At 37.7% G+C, this 15,270-nt stretch overlaps 2 protein-coding genes and 1 long non-coding RNA gene across 3 annotated transcripts; 2 read left to right on the top strand and 1 right to left on the bottom strand.

The window, feature by feature from the left end:
* The first annotated feature begins 186 nt into the window (after nt 1-186).
* LOC149038043 (uncharacterized) lies at nt 187-7,164 on the top strand. The gene is made up of 4 exons (XR_016180901.1): nt 187-219; nt 607-635; nt 6,439-6,466; nt 7,136-7,164. It is a non-coding gene; the product is annotated as an uncharacterized LOC149038043 (long non-coding RNA).
* A 627-nt stretch (nt 7,165-7,791) lies between these two features.
* On the top strand, nt 7,792-10,323 carry LOC149038042 (hepatocyte growth factor receptor-like). The gene is made up of 9 exons (XM_089186428.1): nt 7,792-7,805; nt 7,901-7,958; nt 8,190-8,319; nt 8,438-8,527; nt 8,812-8,849; nt 9,284-9,413; nt 9,532-9,621; nt 9,906-9,943; nt 10,174-10,323. The coding sequence occupies exons 1-9, from the start codon at nt 7,792-7,794 to the stop codon at nt 10,321-10,323; spliced, it is 738 nt and encodes a 245-aa protein (XP_089042554.1).
* A 3,101-nt stretch (nt 10,324-13,424) lies between these two features.
* Nucleotides 13,425-14,450, bottom strand: LOC149038041 (uncharacterized). The gene has a single exon (XM_089186427.1). It carries the CDS (start codon nt 14,448-14,450, stop codon nt 13,425-13,427), a length of 1,026 nt encoding a protein of 341 aa, XP_089042553.1.
* Nucleotides 14,451-15,270: the final 820 nt, after the last annotated feature.

The following is a 15,270-nucleotide window of genomic DNA, read 5'->3' as shown; positions in this document are numbered from 1 at the left end:
CTCAATATGAATAAATCTGAAGTGTTGGGAGACATGGCCTTTTGAATGTTTTCCTAATTATTCTGTGCTTGAAGCGCTAAAACCTGTTGAATTACAAGTACATGTATGTCTTTGACATGAGTTTCATAACACAGAACGCAAATATGCTCGAAGTAGAATATTAGCTAACTTGTTTTCTTCTCCTATTACAGGAACGAGAGGAGGGCGACAAGTACTCAGGTAAGTACACTTAAAAGAGAGCACTTTCCTATTGAGTGTCCTGAAACCGAAACCAAATTATTATCGAAGGCCAATCGGAACATAGTTAGATATCTAAAGGAGCTGAGAGTTGATCCTAGAACATACATCCAACCTCAGGCACTGGAAACCTGAGAGATCAGGCCTCTTTTGGTGATAGTTCTTCATTCGAACTTGGTGTGAGTGTTTTTTAGTGTGGGTTTAGTGAAACATTATTAGTGCAATCCTGGATGAGTCTCGACAATTGATTGAAAATCTCTCCTTTTTGTGTCAAAGTGTTGACTTTTGCATGTGTTCGTTTATTTGTTTTTTAGTTAAAGCATTTTATCTTGGACAAGTCTAATTTGTGTGTGTTTTTTCATCTCGTAGGATTCCTTTCCACTCGGGGTCCCATTGAGGTAAAAACTTTTCCTCTTTTCACATTAATTATTTTCAAATACTCAACCTCCCCGGTCCCTTCAAATTTTAAACAATCCATCCCTTGCTGTAGGATTTACAACAATTTCGTGGTATACTGAGGGACCTACTTTCAACCGACAAGTGTAGAAACTTAATGCGATTAAGTGATAAATTTTTGGGAGACTCAGGAATGGCCTTCTGAATTCTTTTCCAACTATCATTTGCTCTAAGTAGTAAAACCTGTAGATTATGAGTATGAGTACGTCTTTGCAACTTTAAAATAATAAGATAAATGTTAAAACGAAGGTGAATATGCTCAAAGGTGCTTGTTACCTGACCTCGTGTTTTCTCCTGTTACAGGAACAAATGGGTGTCGAGATGGCTTCAGGTAAGTTCACTGGAAAGACGGCGCTTTTCTATTGAGTGTTGCGAAACAAAAGGCTAGGTGAATTTCAAAGGTTAATCAGAACAAAGTTAGATATCTAAAGGAGCTAAGGGTAAATTCTATTACATTCAATAACAAACACCTTAAACGTGGAAAAACGTAAACTATCCAAGCTACTATTAGTTTTAGAGCTACGTTTTATCACAGTGCAAGTTTTTCAGATCAATCACATGCGCAGTAAAGCATTAGAAAAGTTTTGATTTGAACATCGAAAAACCCAAATCATAATAATCACAACTATTGATCAGAACGAAGATTAACAAATAGTTATTAACCAATAGAAATTTAACGTTTAAACAGGCAACCGGCTTGAATCGCGGGAAAACGCGAATGACCAAATTGGGATTGTTGATAGTTTTTGCATTTGATTGGTTGAGTTGAAGGCGTGAGTTTTCTGGACCAATCAGGGAAGTAAAGCAAAACCAAAGTAAACAAGGATCAGTTTGGATACTCTGTTAAAAACTGCTCTATCTGTGCAACCCAGGAGTACTTTTGACACTCAGTGGAAAATTCCTTCTTTTTTGTGCTATTTTCCAAATTAAGGCATTCTATCTAGTGCCCTGTTCACACCAACTTTGTTTGTTTGTTTGTTTGTTTTTGGATATTTTAGTAACCTTCCCAGAACAAGGTCTCAGTGAGGTAAAGAATTTCTCTTTTTTATGATGTTTTTTTTTTCTAACAACAGTTAATTAACCTTCTACATTATTACATAAAACAAAACAATTTCTTGTCTTCTGAATTGCATTTTACAGTTTACTATCTTTCCTTAGATCTAACTTAGAATTGAAATTTTAACCATTTACAGTTCATTACATATTGTTATTTTACAGCCACTGTCATTAGAGGATTCATTTGGAAAGTCCGAAGGTACATACATGCATGTCTTACCTGAGCTGACGTCCGAGATTATTTCACTTTCGTAAATATTCTAATAGTTCAGATATTTCATTTGGGAAAATTCTGTTTAAGTAACACGTTCTTTAAGGGAAGCAGCCTTGGATCCAAACTTGATGAAAGTCTCTTTCATCTTTGTATCTGTTACCATCACTGAAGGAACACCTCCTTTCAGGGAACATTTTCTCTGGTCTTCATCTTGTCCCCTGAATGGAGGTTCCACTGTATCTTGTATCTTCACTGAAGAAAGGCCATCTTTTTGGGGACACTTTTTGTGGTTTTTATTTTTCCCCCAAATAGAGGTTCCACTGAAGCTGTTCCTTCACTGAGGGAGCACGTCTTTCCAAGGAACCCTTTTACTAGTCCTGAAGTTGTACCTCGGATGAAGGTTGAACTTTACTAGTTTGCAAACCCATATCAACTTTGATTTGTAGTGTCTGCAAAACTTGAGTTAGCCTTTAGATACCCTGTTAATACCGACTTAATCAAGTAACTTTTATATGGTTTAAGATATTTGAAGAATCTACCCAAATCTACAAATGGCCTCAAGACGGCTGATTTTGTGTAGCTTTACAAACCAGTCTACTATACATACCTAACCTCTACTGTTAAACATATGCAATTCATTGATAAAGAATTCCTAATTAAAAGATCAATGTATTAGAAATTTAATTATGTTGTCAATGGTGCACTGTCTAAGGAAAGCATCTGTATGTTATACCTGAGCTGACCTGCAAGATTATTTCACTTTCTTAATTAAAAAGTATCTAATAGTTCAAAGCTTTTATGTGGGAAACTTCTATTTAAGCAAAACCTTCATCAAGGGAAGCCACCTTGGATCCAGATGTAATGAAATAAACTTCTCTTTAATCTTTGTATCTGTTACCGTCACTGAAGGAACACCTCCTTTCAGGGAAAATTTTCTCAGGTCTTCAGCTTATTCCTTGAATGGAAGTTCCTCTCTATCTGTTACCTTCATTGAAGTAAAGCCCACCTTTTGGGGACACTTTTTGTGGTTTTTATTTGTCCCCTAAATTAAGGTTCCACTGAATCTGTTCCTTTGCTGAGGGAGCACTTCTCTCTAAGGGACTCTTTTTCTAGTCCTTGGGTTATCCCCAGGATGAATTTTTCACTTTAATCTTAAGTTTAACTGGTTATTCATTCTTTTATAAGAAGGTGATTACATGTAAGTCACTATCAAGAGGCATCTAGAGTGAAGTTGCTAGCAAGTTGTTAATACAAGGGTGTTACTCACTCATGAAATTTGAGTGCATTGAAGTTGGGTAATGCCATGTAATGGTATTATCTCAAATTACACATTATTTGTTTTTCAGAAAACACTTCTCAGGCCATACATGTAGCTCTAGCTGGTGCAGCCACGAGAGGGGACACTTATACTAAAAATGTGATGTTGTTGAAGAATGAGGACTTAGCACAAAGGGATGGTAAAATACTTATGCCAACCACTATTGAGATGGCAAGAACGAGAAAGACTGGACAGTATAAAAAACAGGTCCAGTTCTCCAAAAGCATGTCAGAAGATGCAGTGAGGGAAAAAATTCAAGAAACATTTCCTGCATTTGACTTAAGTGTAAGGTAAAGGAAATTTAAAGAAGAAATTTTAGTTAAATAAAATTTTATTCATGGAGGTCAGAGGTAATTGTAAAACTGACTCCACAACTGATAACAGATTGTTCCAGTTTTTTCAAAAGGAATCTCAAGATTTGGTTGATTTGCAATTCAAGTTTTTATTTTTTTAATGGCCAGTTCCAGGGTTATGACCCAGGAGGCAAAGAAAGAAAAAGAATAAATTCCCTACCACTAAAATTCCCTTTGGGAAATAATGCTTTTTTTTTTCTATTGGGCAGGTTTTATTGCGCATCAATCAGTAACATGGATAGTACTCTTCAATTTCACGGGGATCCTCGTGTATGGGATGGAAAAACAATAAGAAGAATCCTAAAGGGAAATTCAGCCCTTTACATTGTTATGGAGATTCAGGTACGTCGAAGGACAGTAATATCCTTGACATCATAACTTGTTCTCTAAACCCATGCCTGCAAAAGAGGTATATGTCATTAAAAAAGTGAAACACTTACCATAAAGAATGGTTAAAAATATCATTACTAAGAACCTACTGGACTTTTGGTGGGTATGCAGTTGTGAATCACCCCTGTTTTACTTAAACCTCGCTTGGAAAGTGTTTTACTACAACTAAAACTCACTCTCTAGGAAAAGGTTTACGCTTTTGGTAATTTAGAACAGAGGGTTTCGTAGACCTTTGAAATTTTCTTTCTCAAAAAATTGGCTATGCAGTTGTGAATCACGCTTACCTGGCTTTGCCTAATCGTTTGGAAAGGTTGCTACTGAGTTGTAAATTTGAAAAAAACAAAAAATGCTCCGACACTACCAATGAAAGTTAAACTACTTGGATTCTCAAAACGCGATCAACGTCATGATTTCGTGTGTACGTTTAACTGGCGGACTCTAGATGCAATATAAGTTACAATCCAAAGTGATTCCTCTCGTGTATGTGTCTCACCTACAAATTAGTGGTTTAAATGGTTGAGTGTCCTAAGTTAAATCCGGGAATACTTTAGTTTTGCTTTACTTCGCTCTGTGATTGGCCCAAAATTCTCACGCCACTCTTTCAACCAATCAGACGCAAAAGTAAAATAAATCACGACTTGGTCGCCCACGTTTTCCCGGGCTTTGATCAGTTTGATTGTATCTAATTTGAGTTCTCATTGGCTCTTAAAATTATTTTCCTTCCATCTGATTGGCCGTTGTGATAACTTTGTTTTAGTTTTAAGACCCTCAATCGAAAAGCATTGAAGTAAGTTTTGGATTTTTCTTGGATCTTGCTCTTGACTGTCAGAATTCATCAGGATGTCAGGAATTTTATCTTTGTTCTGTTTGTTTCTTTGTTTCTTTGTCAGAATGGACTCGATAGGCTTATGGAGGTCGTCTTAGCTGAAAAGGTTTGTTTTTGCTAATATTTTTGAGAGTATAAGGAAGATAGCTAATTATGGGTTACTTACTACCTCGCACAAAAATGATTTTTTCCAAACCTGCTCTCATTCACCGTTTGTCCTGATGTTTCAGCAGACGTCACTACATATGAAACTTTTTAGCGTCTTTTTTCTTGTGTGAAGTTTATTTTACACGTTTCTGGTAATCGTTTTTTTAAGCTCTCGTTTAATCTTCTCTATGCTCAGGGCTCGATTTGCTTTAATTTTTTCAATGGTTTTTCTTTCTCAAAAATCCAGAAATGTTTTCAAATACAGTCAACCCCTTTATTTCCTTCAAACTGAAAGTAATCCATCACTCGTAGTAGTATCAATTTCGACTGACAGGCACAGAAGCTTCAACTCAATATGTATAAATCTGAAGTGTTTGGGAGACATGGCCTTTTGAATGTTTTCCTAATTATTCCGTGCTTGAAGCGCTAAAACCTGTTGAATTACGAGTACATGTATGTCTTTGACATGAGTTTCATAACGCAGAACGCGAATATGTTCGAAGTAGAATATTAGCTAACTTGTTTTCTTCTCCTATTACAGGAACGGGAGGAGGGCGACAATGACCCAGGTAAGTACACTAAAAAGATAGAGTTTTCCTATTGAGTGTCCTGAAACCGAAACCAAATTATTATCGAAGGCCAATCGGAACGTAGTTAGATATCAGAAGGAGCTGAGAGTAAATCCTAAAACATACATCCAACCTCAGATAATTATTATCGAAGGCCAATCGGAACGTAGTTAGATATCTAAAGGAGCTTAGAGTAAATCCTAGAACATACATCCAACCTCAGGCACTGGAAACCTGAGAGATCAGGCCTCTTTTGGTGATAGTTCTTCATTCGAACTTGGTGTGAGTGTTTTTTTTTAAGAAGAATTGTGGGTTAAGTGAAACATTATTAGTGCAATCCTGGATGAGTCTCGACAATCGATTAAAAATCTCTCCTTTTTGTGTCAAAGCGTTGACTTTTGCGTGTGTTCGTTTGTTTGTTTTTTGGTTAAAGCATTTTATTTTGGACAAGTCTAACTTGTGTGTGTTTTTTCATCTAGTAGGATTCCTTTCCACTCGGGGTCCCATTGAGGTAAAAACTTTTCCTCTTTTCACATTAATTATTTTCAAATACTCAACCTCCCCGTTCCCTTCAAATTTTAAACAATCCATCCCTTGCTGTAGGATTTACAACAATTTCGTGGCGTACTGAGGGACCTACTTTCGACTGACAAGCGTAGAAACTTAATGCGATTAAGTGATAAATTTTTGGGAGACTCAGGAATGGCCTTCTGAATTCTTTTCCAACTATCATTTGCTCTAAGTAGTAAAACCTGTAGATTACGAGTATGAGTAACTCTTTGCAACTTTAAAATAATAAGATAAATGTTAAAACGAAGGTGAATATGCTCAAAGGTGCTTGTTACCTGACCTCGTGTTTTCTCCTATTACAGGAACGAATGGATGTCGAGATGGCTTCAGGTAAGTTCACTGGAAAGACGGCGCTTTTCTATTGAGTGTCGCGAAACAAAAAGCTAGGTGAATTTCAAAGGCTAATCAGAACAAAGTTAGATATCTAAAGGAGCTAAGAGTAAATTCTATTACATTCAATAACAAACACCTTAAACGTGGAAAAACGTAAACTGTCCAAGCTGCTATTAGTTTTTAGCTCTACGTTTTATCGCGGTGCAAGTTTTTCAGATCAATCACATGCGCAGTAAAGCATTAGAAAAGTTTTGATTTGAGCGTCGAAAAACCCAAATCACAATAATCACAACTATCGATCAGAACAAAGATTAACAAATAATTATTAACCAGTGAAAATTTAACGTATAAACAGGCAACCGGCTTGAATCGCGGGAAAACGCGAATGACCAAATTGGGATTGTTGTTAGTTTTTGCATTTGATTGGTTGAGTTGAAGGCGCGAGTTTTCTGGACCAATCAGGGAAGTAAAGCAAAACCAAAGTAAACCAGGATCAGTTTGGATACTCTGTTAAAAACTGCTCTATCTGTGCAACCCAGGAGTACTTTTGACACTCAGTGGAAAATTCCTTCTTTTTTTGTGCTATTTTCCAAATCAAGGCATTCTATCTAATGCCCTGTTCACACCAACTTTGTTTGTTTGTTTGTTTGTTTTTGGATATTTTAGTAACCTTCCCAGAACAAGGTCTCAGTGAGGTAAAGAATTTCCATTTTGTGATGTTTTATTTTTAAACAGTTAATTATTGCTTCTACATTATTACTTAATAGAAAATAATTTCTTGTCTTCTAAATTGCATTTTACATTCTACCAATCTGTCTTTAGATCTAACCTATAATTGAAATTTTAACTATTTGCAATTCATTACATATTTTTATTTTACAGCCTCTGTCGTCAGAAGATTTATCTGAAAAGCTTGAAGGTATACGTACATATTTGTTTTACCTAAGTTGACGTGCAAGATTATTTCACTTTCGTGAAGTATTATAATAGTTCAGAAATTTTATTCGGGAAACTTCTATGTAAGAAACACTCTCCTCAAGGGAAGCAGCCACGGATCCAGACTTAATATCTTTTTCTTTCATCTTTGTATCTGTTACCATCACTGAAGGAACACTTCTGTTCAGGGAAAATCTTCTCTTGTATTCAGTTTGTCCCCTGAATGGAGGTTTTACTGAATAGTTTATCTTCATTGAAGAAAGGCCCTGCTTTTGAAGACACTTTTTTATAAGTCCCCTCAATAAAGGTTCTACTGAAACTGTTCCTTCACTGAGGGAGCACCTCTATTCCAAGGGGCACTTTCTTGTCCAGAGATTGTCTCCTGGATGGAGGTTCTACAGTATTAGTTTTGCAAACCCATTTTAGCAGCGATTAGGAGTGTCTGTAAACTTGAGATAGCCATTGAAATACCATGTTAACACCGACTTAATCAAGCAACTTTTATTTGCTTTTAGATATATTGGGAATCTTTCCAAATAAAGGGCCCATTGAGGTAAAGAATTTTCCTTTTTTTTTTTACAGTAGTATACTACCTTTTGGCTCTTGAACTTGACTTGAATTTATACTTCTCCGAACATGTAATTATCTTTCGATTTTGAGTGCTTGCGTCGAGAGGGTTACCACTGGAAGTAAAAATATGTCCCAGAAACCATTTGGGGCGTACTCCTCCTCTAAAACTTGGCTATCTAAGATAAATTTAACCGATAGTATGCGTTTCTTTCAGGGTGGATCGCCATTTGTCCTAGTTTTTGGGCAGAGTCTGGAAGTAGAGTCTGCCCGGGTAGAGTTTGGAGGGAAGGCTGCTACTGAATTGCAAAGAGTTAATGATTTTAATTTGATTGGTCGAATTCCGGGTAAGTTTTTTATGGCTTAAATACTAGAAATATATTTCATACTTCCTCTTTTTGTGTACGTTTCCTACATTTAATGGTATTTGTTGTTAACTGTAATTTTTTCAATTTTGTGTCTCAGCATCTGATACGCCTGGTAATGTAACTGTTACAGTGTGTTCTTCAACTGGAAGAATTCTTGGAAAGACTGATTTCTGCTATAACGATCGAGGTAGGGAAATACCGTCACGATATTGCAATTGTTTCAGGATCGGGTGTGCAGGTGACCCTCATTTTTTCAAATTTGGAGCATTTTTTCTCATATATAACAAAGGCTTGTTGTACCATATTAGGGGGCCACAGGTTTGTCAGTAATTGTAGCTGCGGTTGCACGTTCTACAGTATTAGTTTTGCAAACCCATTTTAACAGCGATTAGGAGTGTCTGTAAACTTGAGATAGCCATTGAAATACCCTGTTAACACCGACTTAATCAAGCAACTTTTATTTGCTTTTAGATATATTGGGAATCTTTCCAAATAAAGGGCCCATTGAGGTAAAGAATTTTCCTTTTTTTTTTTTTTACAGTAGTATACTACCTTTTGGCTCTTGAACTTGACTTGAATTTATACTTCTCCGAACATGTAATTATCTTTCGATTTTGAGTGCTTGCGTCGAGAGGGTTACCACTGGAAGTAAAAATATGTCCCAGAAACCATTTGGGGCGTACTCCTCCTCTAAAACTTGGCTATCTAAGATAAATTTAACCGATAGTATGCGTTTCTTTCAGGGTGGATCGCCATTTGTCCTAGTTTTTGGGCAGGGTCTTCCACCGGAAGTAAAGTCTGCCAGGGTAGATTTTGGAAAGAAGACTGTTGCTAACTTGAAAAGAACTAATGCTTTTAATTTGAAAACCATCTGAGGCGTATTCCACCTTTTTAAACTTGGCTATCTAAGATAAAATTAACCGATAGTATGCGTTTCTTTCAGGGTGGATCGCCATTTGTCCTAGTTTTTGGGCAGAGTCTGGAAGTAGAGTCTGCCCCGGTAGAGTTTGGAGGGAAGGCTGCTACTGACTTGCAAAGAGTTAATGATTTTAATTTGATTGGTCGAATTCCGGGTAGGTTTTTTATGGCTTAAATACTAGAAATATATTTCATACTTCCTCTTTTCGTGTACGTTTCCTACATTTAATGGTATTTGTTGTTAACTGTAATTTTTTCAATTTTGTGTCTCAGCATCTGATACGCCTGGTAATGTAACTGTTACAGTGCGTTCTTCAACTGGAAGAATTCTTGGAAAGACTGATTTCTGCTATAACGATCGAGGTAGGGAAATACTGTCACGATATTGCAATTGTTTCAGGATCGGGTGTGCAGGTGACCCTCATTTTTTCAAATTTGGAGCATTTTTTCTCATATATAACAAAGGCTTGTTGTACCATATTAGGGGGCCACAGGTTTGTCAGTAATTGTAGCTGCGGTTGCACGTTCTACAGTATTAGTTTTGCAAACCCATTTTAACAGCGATTAGGAGTGTCTGTAAACTTGAGATAGCCATTGAAATACCCAGTTAACACCGACTTAATCAAGCAACTTTTATTTGCTTTTAGATATATTGGGAATCTTTCCAAATAAAGGGCCCATTGAGGTAAAGAATTTTCCTTTTTTTTTTACAGTAGTATACTGCCTTTTGGCTCTTGAACTTGACTTGAATTTATACTTCTCCGAACATGTAATTATCTTTCGATTTTGAGTGCTTGCGTCGAGAGGGTTACCACTGGAAGTAAAAATATGTCCCAGAAACCATTTGGGGCGTACTCCTCCTCTAAAACTTGGCTATCTAAGATAAATTTAACCGATAGTATGCGTTTCTTTCAGGGTGGATCGCCATTTGTCCTAGTTTTTGGGCAGAGTCTGGAAGTAGAGTCTGCCCAGGTAGAGTTTGGAGGGAAGGCTGCTACTGAATTGCAAAGAGTTAATGATTTTAATTTGATTGGTCGAATTCCGGGTAAGTTTTTTATGGCTTAAATACTAGAAATATATTTCATACTTCCTCTTTTCGTGTACGTTTCCTACATTTAATGGTATTTGTTGTTAACTGTATTTTTTTCAATTTTGTGTCTCAGCATGTGATACGCCTGGTAATGTAACTGTTACAGTGTGTTCTTCAACTGGAAGAATTCTTGGAAAGACTGATTTCTGCTATAACGATCGAGGTAGGGAAATACCGTCACGATATTGCAATTGTTTCAGGATCAGGTGTGCAGGTGACCCTCATTTTTTCAAATTTGGAGTATTTTTTCTCATATATAACAAAGGCTTGTTGTACCATATTAGGGGGCCACAGGTTTGTCAGTAATTGTAGCTGCGGTTGCACGTTACCCTTGTGAAAATGAAGTCCATTACTTAACTACCTTCATATTAAATTTAGTCACTAGCCAATAACATTACCGAAAACTGGCTTATTCGTTTTAAAGAACTCTGAACCGGAATGACCCTGAAAAACTCCTCAACTGACTCTGATAAACCTCTCGCTTAGGTTGTTGATACGTAAGTCAGTGTAACCGATAACACTTCTTTTCAGAACTTCCCTCGTCCTTAAGGTCGGAGTACACGATCAGTGTTACTCCTGAATTCAAACCAATTCCTATTAAGCCTCAGTACTAAAATGCTTTGAATATTGCAAATTTTATTTTGGTACTTTTTAAGTAAACTTTACAAACTCTCTATCAATTTCTTTAGGAAACACTCTTCAGTAAAATCATTGCAATGGTGAATACCCTTGTAATAATTTCTTATCGTATGACTCACGATGAAGTCATTTGCAATGTGAATCGCAAGGTTGCGATTGTATCCTGCTAATGTAGTTTTTAAATTTGATTGGTTGAGTTGAATGTGCGAGTGTTCTGGACCAATCACTGAAGTTAAGCAAAGCCAAAGTAATCCAGGGTCACTCTTAATAACCTGAAAACTGCTCTATTTGTGCAACTTGGGATTTTTTTCGATGCTCAGTGGATAAGTCCTTATTGCACACCAACTTAAGCAAGTAACTTCTGTTTGTTTTTGGATATTTTAGGCACCTCCTCTGAACTCGGTCCAAGTGAAGTAACAAATTTCCTTCTTTGATGAAGTCATTTGCAATGTGAATCACGAGGTGGCGATTGTATCCTGCTAATCTTCTTCTGGCAATAATGTTGACTCGTTGCAAGTTTCCTAAGGACCTTCGTGCACTGGATATTTGGGTGATGTAGATTCATCTCATAGTAAATCTTCTGGCTCTGGAACCTCTAATGACTGAGAGGCACCAATAAGGAAATGTACGCGTTATGTCCTTACTGAAATCGGACAGTCAAACTCTTTTCTGTGCGCTGTTATACATACTATTGGTTTATTTTCTACAGTAATCAAAGTGCTCTGTGAGCAAACTCGTGAATTGACACATGATTTTTTAGATTATGTTTAATGTTATCTGGTCTAGGGAATTTTGTGGTTGATTGTCATATCTAGAGTACGAGCAGTAGTTCAGTGTTCGCTAATGTAGCAAAGAAACAAAGTAACGTTGGGATAAGAAGGCATTACAATTGAAATGATCATGCTATTACATTTGACAAGGTGGATGATGTCATGTGTTTTAAACGTCTATCATTTTTGTTTCTGATTCAAAAGAAAAGGTTGGAAGTAAATGTGGGTGAAAAGCGAAATTTACTGTCTTTCGTTGTAAATATTAGAAAATCAAGGCAATACTGTCTTAATGAAAACATTAACGATTCCCTCTTTATCAAATGAGACAAACGGAAACGAGTTTTGAGTGATATAACTAAGCCAAGCCTGCCACCGTCATTTTGGATCTCCGCCTGGGTAGATTTAAGTCACGTGCTAGGCAACGTATAATCAATAACAAGATAGAATTTCATTTCAGGCCTATTTATCAATTTTGTGGTGTGTAACTTTCGCATTTTAGTACGTTGTATGTATGTTGAATCTTCAAATTGTCTTGAAACTTAAAAGAAAATTGTTCTTTAAAAATTCACTGAAAATCGGTAGCTAAAATTGTTTGTTTAGGTGTTATTTGATTTTCGTGTTAACTTGTTATTTCGTCAGTCGCCGGCATCTTCTGTTGCTTCACACAGGAAAAACACACGCGACGAAACGTAATGATCAATTTTGTCCTCAATCTCACGCTATAACAGAAAAAGCTTTTGAACATCTGTAAACTCCGAGTGCTTCGCAGTAAGTGATATTTTCAATGAATCTTCGGATTGTTTTCAAGTTCAAGGATTGTAAACTACAATTTTATGAAAAACGAAGGTTGTTCTGTTATTTCAGTGTGAATCCTTGCATGCTTGCTAGTCGCTGGCGCCGCTTGTTGAAACTAAAACGAAAAAAAAAACTTTTAAGATTATCATTGGCTTCTTTTTCATCCCACCACTATTCTTAGCAACAAAGGTCGCCATTTCGTCTGTTTGTTGCTCGCCAAAAACTATCAAATGCACTCAAAAGTCTAAAATCTAAAAAAAAGTTTACAGGAATCGACCAATCGAGCGAGCGAGCGAATGCCATTCCCCACATCGTATCTATAACTCGCTCTTGCGCATGCGCACAATTCACGAGTTAAAAAAGGGAATTGCGTCATAATTTATTCACATCTTTAAGTGAGGATAATTTTGTCCTGAAGCATTTGTCACCGTGTTAAAGATTAACTCTTTTTTTTTTTTTTTTTTTTTTTAATTGCAACACGAAGAACACTACTTTACAAAACAAGACGAACACTACTTACAATACCACCTACAAGACGTTGTCGGAAATGAGACTAAAGAATCTGCTATGTTCCGAAACTTCACGTTTTATTTTATAAAATCAACTTAATCTCCCGCTCTCTCTCACCGTTCTCTGTCCCACGCTCTGGTCTCTCTTAATTTAAATATATAATATGACCCTATTGTTCAATCATCTGTCACTTATCGCAAAAAATCAACCGGAAATCAATTAACGCTGAATAATCTCTCACACACTCCCCTGTTTTTCTCAACGGAGAAAAACACTAGAATGGCGCGCTCGATAAAATTTGAAATTCAATGAACGAAACAGAAAGTTAGTCCAGTATATCAGTTCAGTGTTCCTAAATATCTCTAATCGGCATCAATGTTCGCATCTTGAATACGATAACGAGCGGCTACCGCTGCATCCCTCCTGGGCCTGAATGTCGGGGCTAAAGGGTTGAGCTGCAGAGGAGCCTGTACATTCTCCCGATCGCAGGACAGCTCCAGTGGGTAAAGGTGTTGTACCGCCCGTTCAAGTGTTCCTTTCCCCGCTCGAAGTTTGGCAGCTCGAACGATTCCGTCTCGTCCCGGAATCAGATCTTCTACGATTCCAATTTTCCATTTATTGCGATTTCGTTCCTCGTCCTTGATGATGACTACCTCTCCTTTGGCCAAGGGCGTGGTTTGACCCTTGTGTTTCATCCGGTGTCGTTCTCTCAACCCTCGTAAATATTCGGTAGTCCACCTGGTCCACAAAGCCTGCTTGCACCTTCGCAAAAATTTAGCTCTTCTACGCAGATCAAATTCTCTTAGATGGTGTGGTTCCAGTTCTGGTAGCTGGTTTGATCGAAGAAATAGCAGTGAGTTAGGGGTAAGCACGGGTAACTGTATGTCGTCTTCGACGTAACATAAAGGGCGATTATTCAAAGCAATCTCTACATCCAGTACCACTTCACACAGCTCCGTCCAGGTCAACATTCCGCATCCGATAGTCTTGTTTAAAGCTGTTTTTACCAGTGCGATGAGGCGCTCGAACTGTCCTCCCCACCAGGCGGCGCGGCTGAGGTTGAATTGCCACTTGATGTTCTCATGTGCTAAGTAATCTTGTGTCTTCTCGTCACGCATAACTTGTTTGAGCCACTTCTCGGCGCCAACAAAGGTTTTGCCATTGTCGGAATATATCTTCTTCGGACGCCCACGGCGCGCGATGAGCCGTTTTAGACTTCTTAGGAATTCACTGGTTGCCAGGTTTGGTAGTACTTCCAGGAATAATCCTCGGGTAAGACTGCACGCGTACAATGCAAGATAGGCCTTTCCTTCTGTTTTGGCTTGTAAGTCACTTGGTAAGGGCCTATCCCATGCGATCTTCGTGTCGCAGGCATCTCTGTAGAGCATTTTTCCAGAGAGGGTCACGGGTGAAGCCAGACCGAGTGGATCGTAGATTTTTGCGACTTTTCCAAGGATACCTCTTTTTGCCGGCTCAGCGGTTGAAATCGGGAAGCTGACTTGAATTTCGTCCTTTTCTTTGTCCCAGGGGACTCCTAGCAGTTTTGATTCGCCCTTTCTGCTTCCCAGTTGTTGTTTGGCGTAACTCTGACTTTCTTCATCTACAGTCGCAGTTTCAACTTCTAGTTCCCGATCGTTGGAATGCCACTTGTGCAGCTTGAAAGTCGCCTCACCAAAGATGGTCGTGGCTGTCATCTTGATTTCTAACGCTTGTTCTGTTGTCTCCCCACTGTTAGATCCAAGTGTAACATTTTTTTTGATTATTCGTTCTTGCCTAATTTGTTTTTCCTTTGCGTACGCAAATTAGTTTATACTTCCTTTCGTTCATTTGTTTAGTCTTCTTTTTTGGCGTTAATTTAGGTGTTTATCTCTTTCTGTCAGTTTTCGTGCCCTCGTTAGCGTTTTCGTGCTGTTTTATCTTCATTAGCGCCTTTCTATAGTTTTATTTTCCGCATGTTCTAGCGTATTTGAATATCGTAGTTTGTCAGTACAGTTTGTGAGTTGAGTTTGGTCCGCGCTTAGCGCAGTTCTGTTTAGTCTGTGTCTAGCCTCTTCGCGTTATTCGCAGTCCTCTTTACAGAAGTTTTCTCTGGCCAAAACAATGTAAGTGTACTTCACAGTCCTCGTTTTGCAGTTTTGTTATTTCTTTACTCTATTTACCTTAGTCGCAACTTGTAACCTTTTTGCTTTTTTTTTTCGTTTTAGTTTC

Source organism: Pocillopora damicornis, chromosome 11 (assembly GCF_964200805.1).
Source record: "Pocillopora damicornis chromosome 11, jaPocDami1.2, whole genome shotgun sequence".
NCBI lineage: Eukaryota > Metazoa > Cnidaria > Anthozoa > Scleractinia > Pocilloporidae > Pocillopora > Pocillopora damicornis.
Note: the sequence above shows the minus strand (reverse complement) of the source record. Positions and strands in the feature narration are given on the sequence as shown.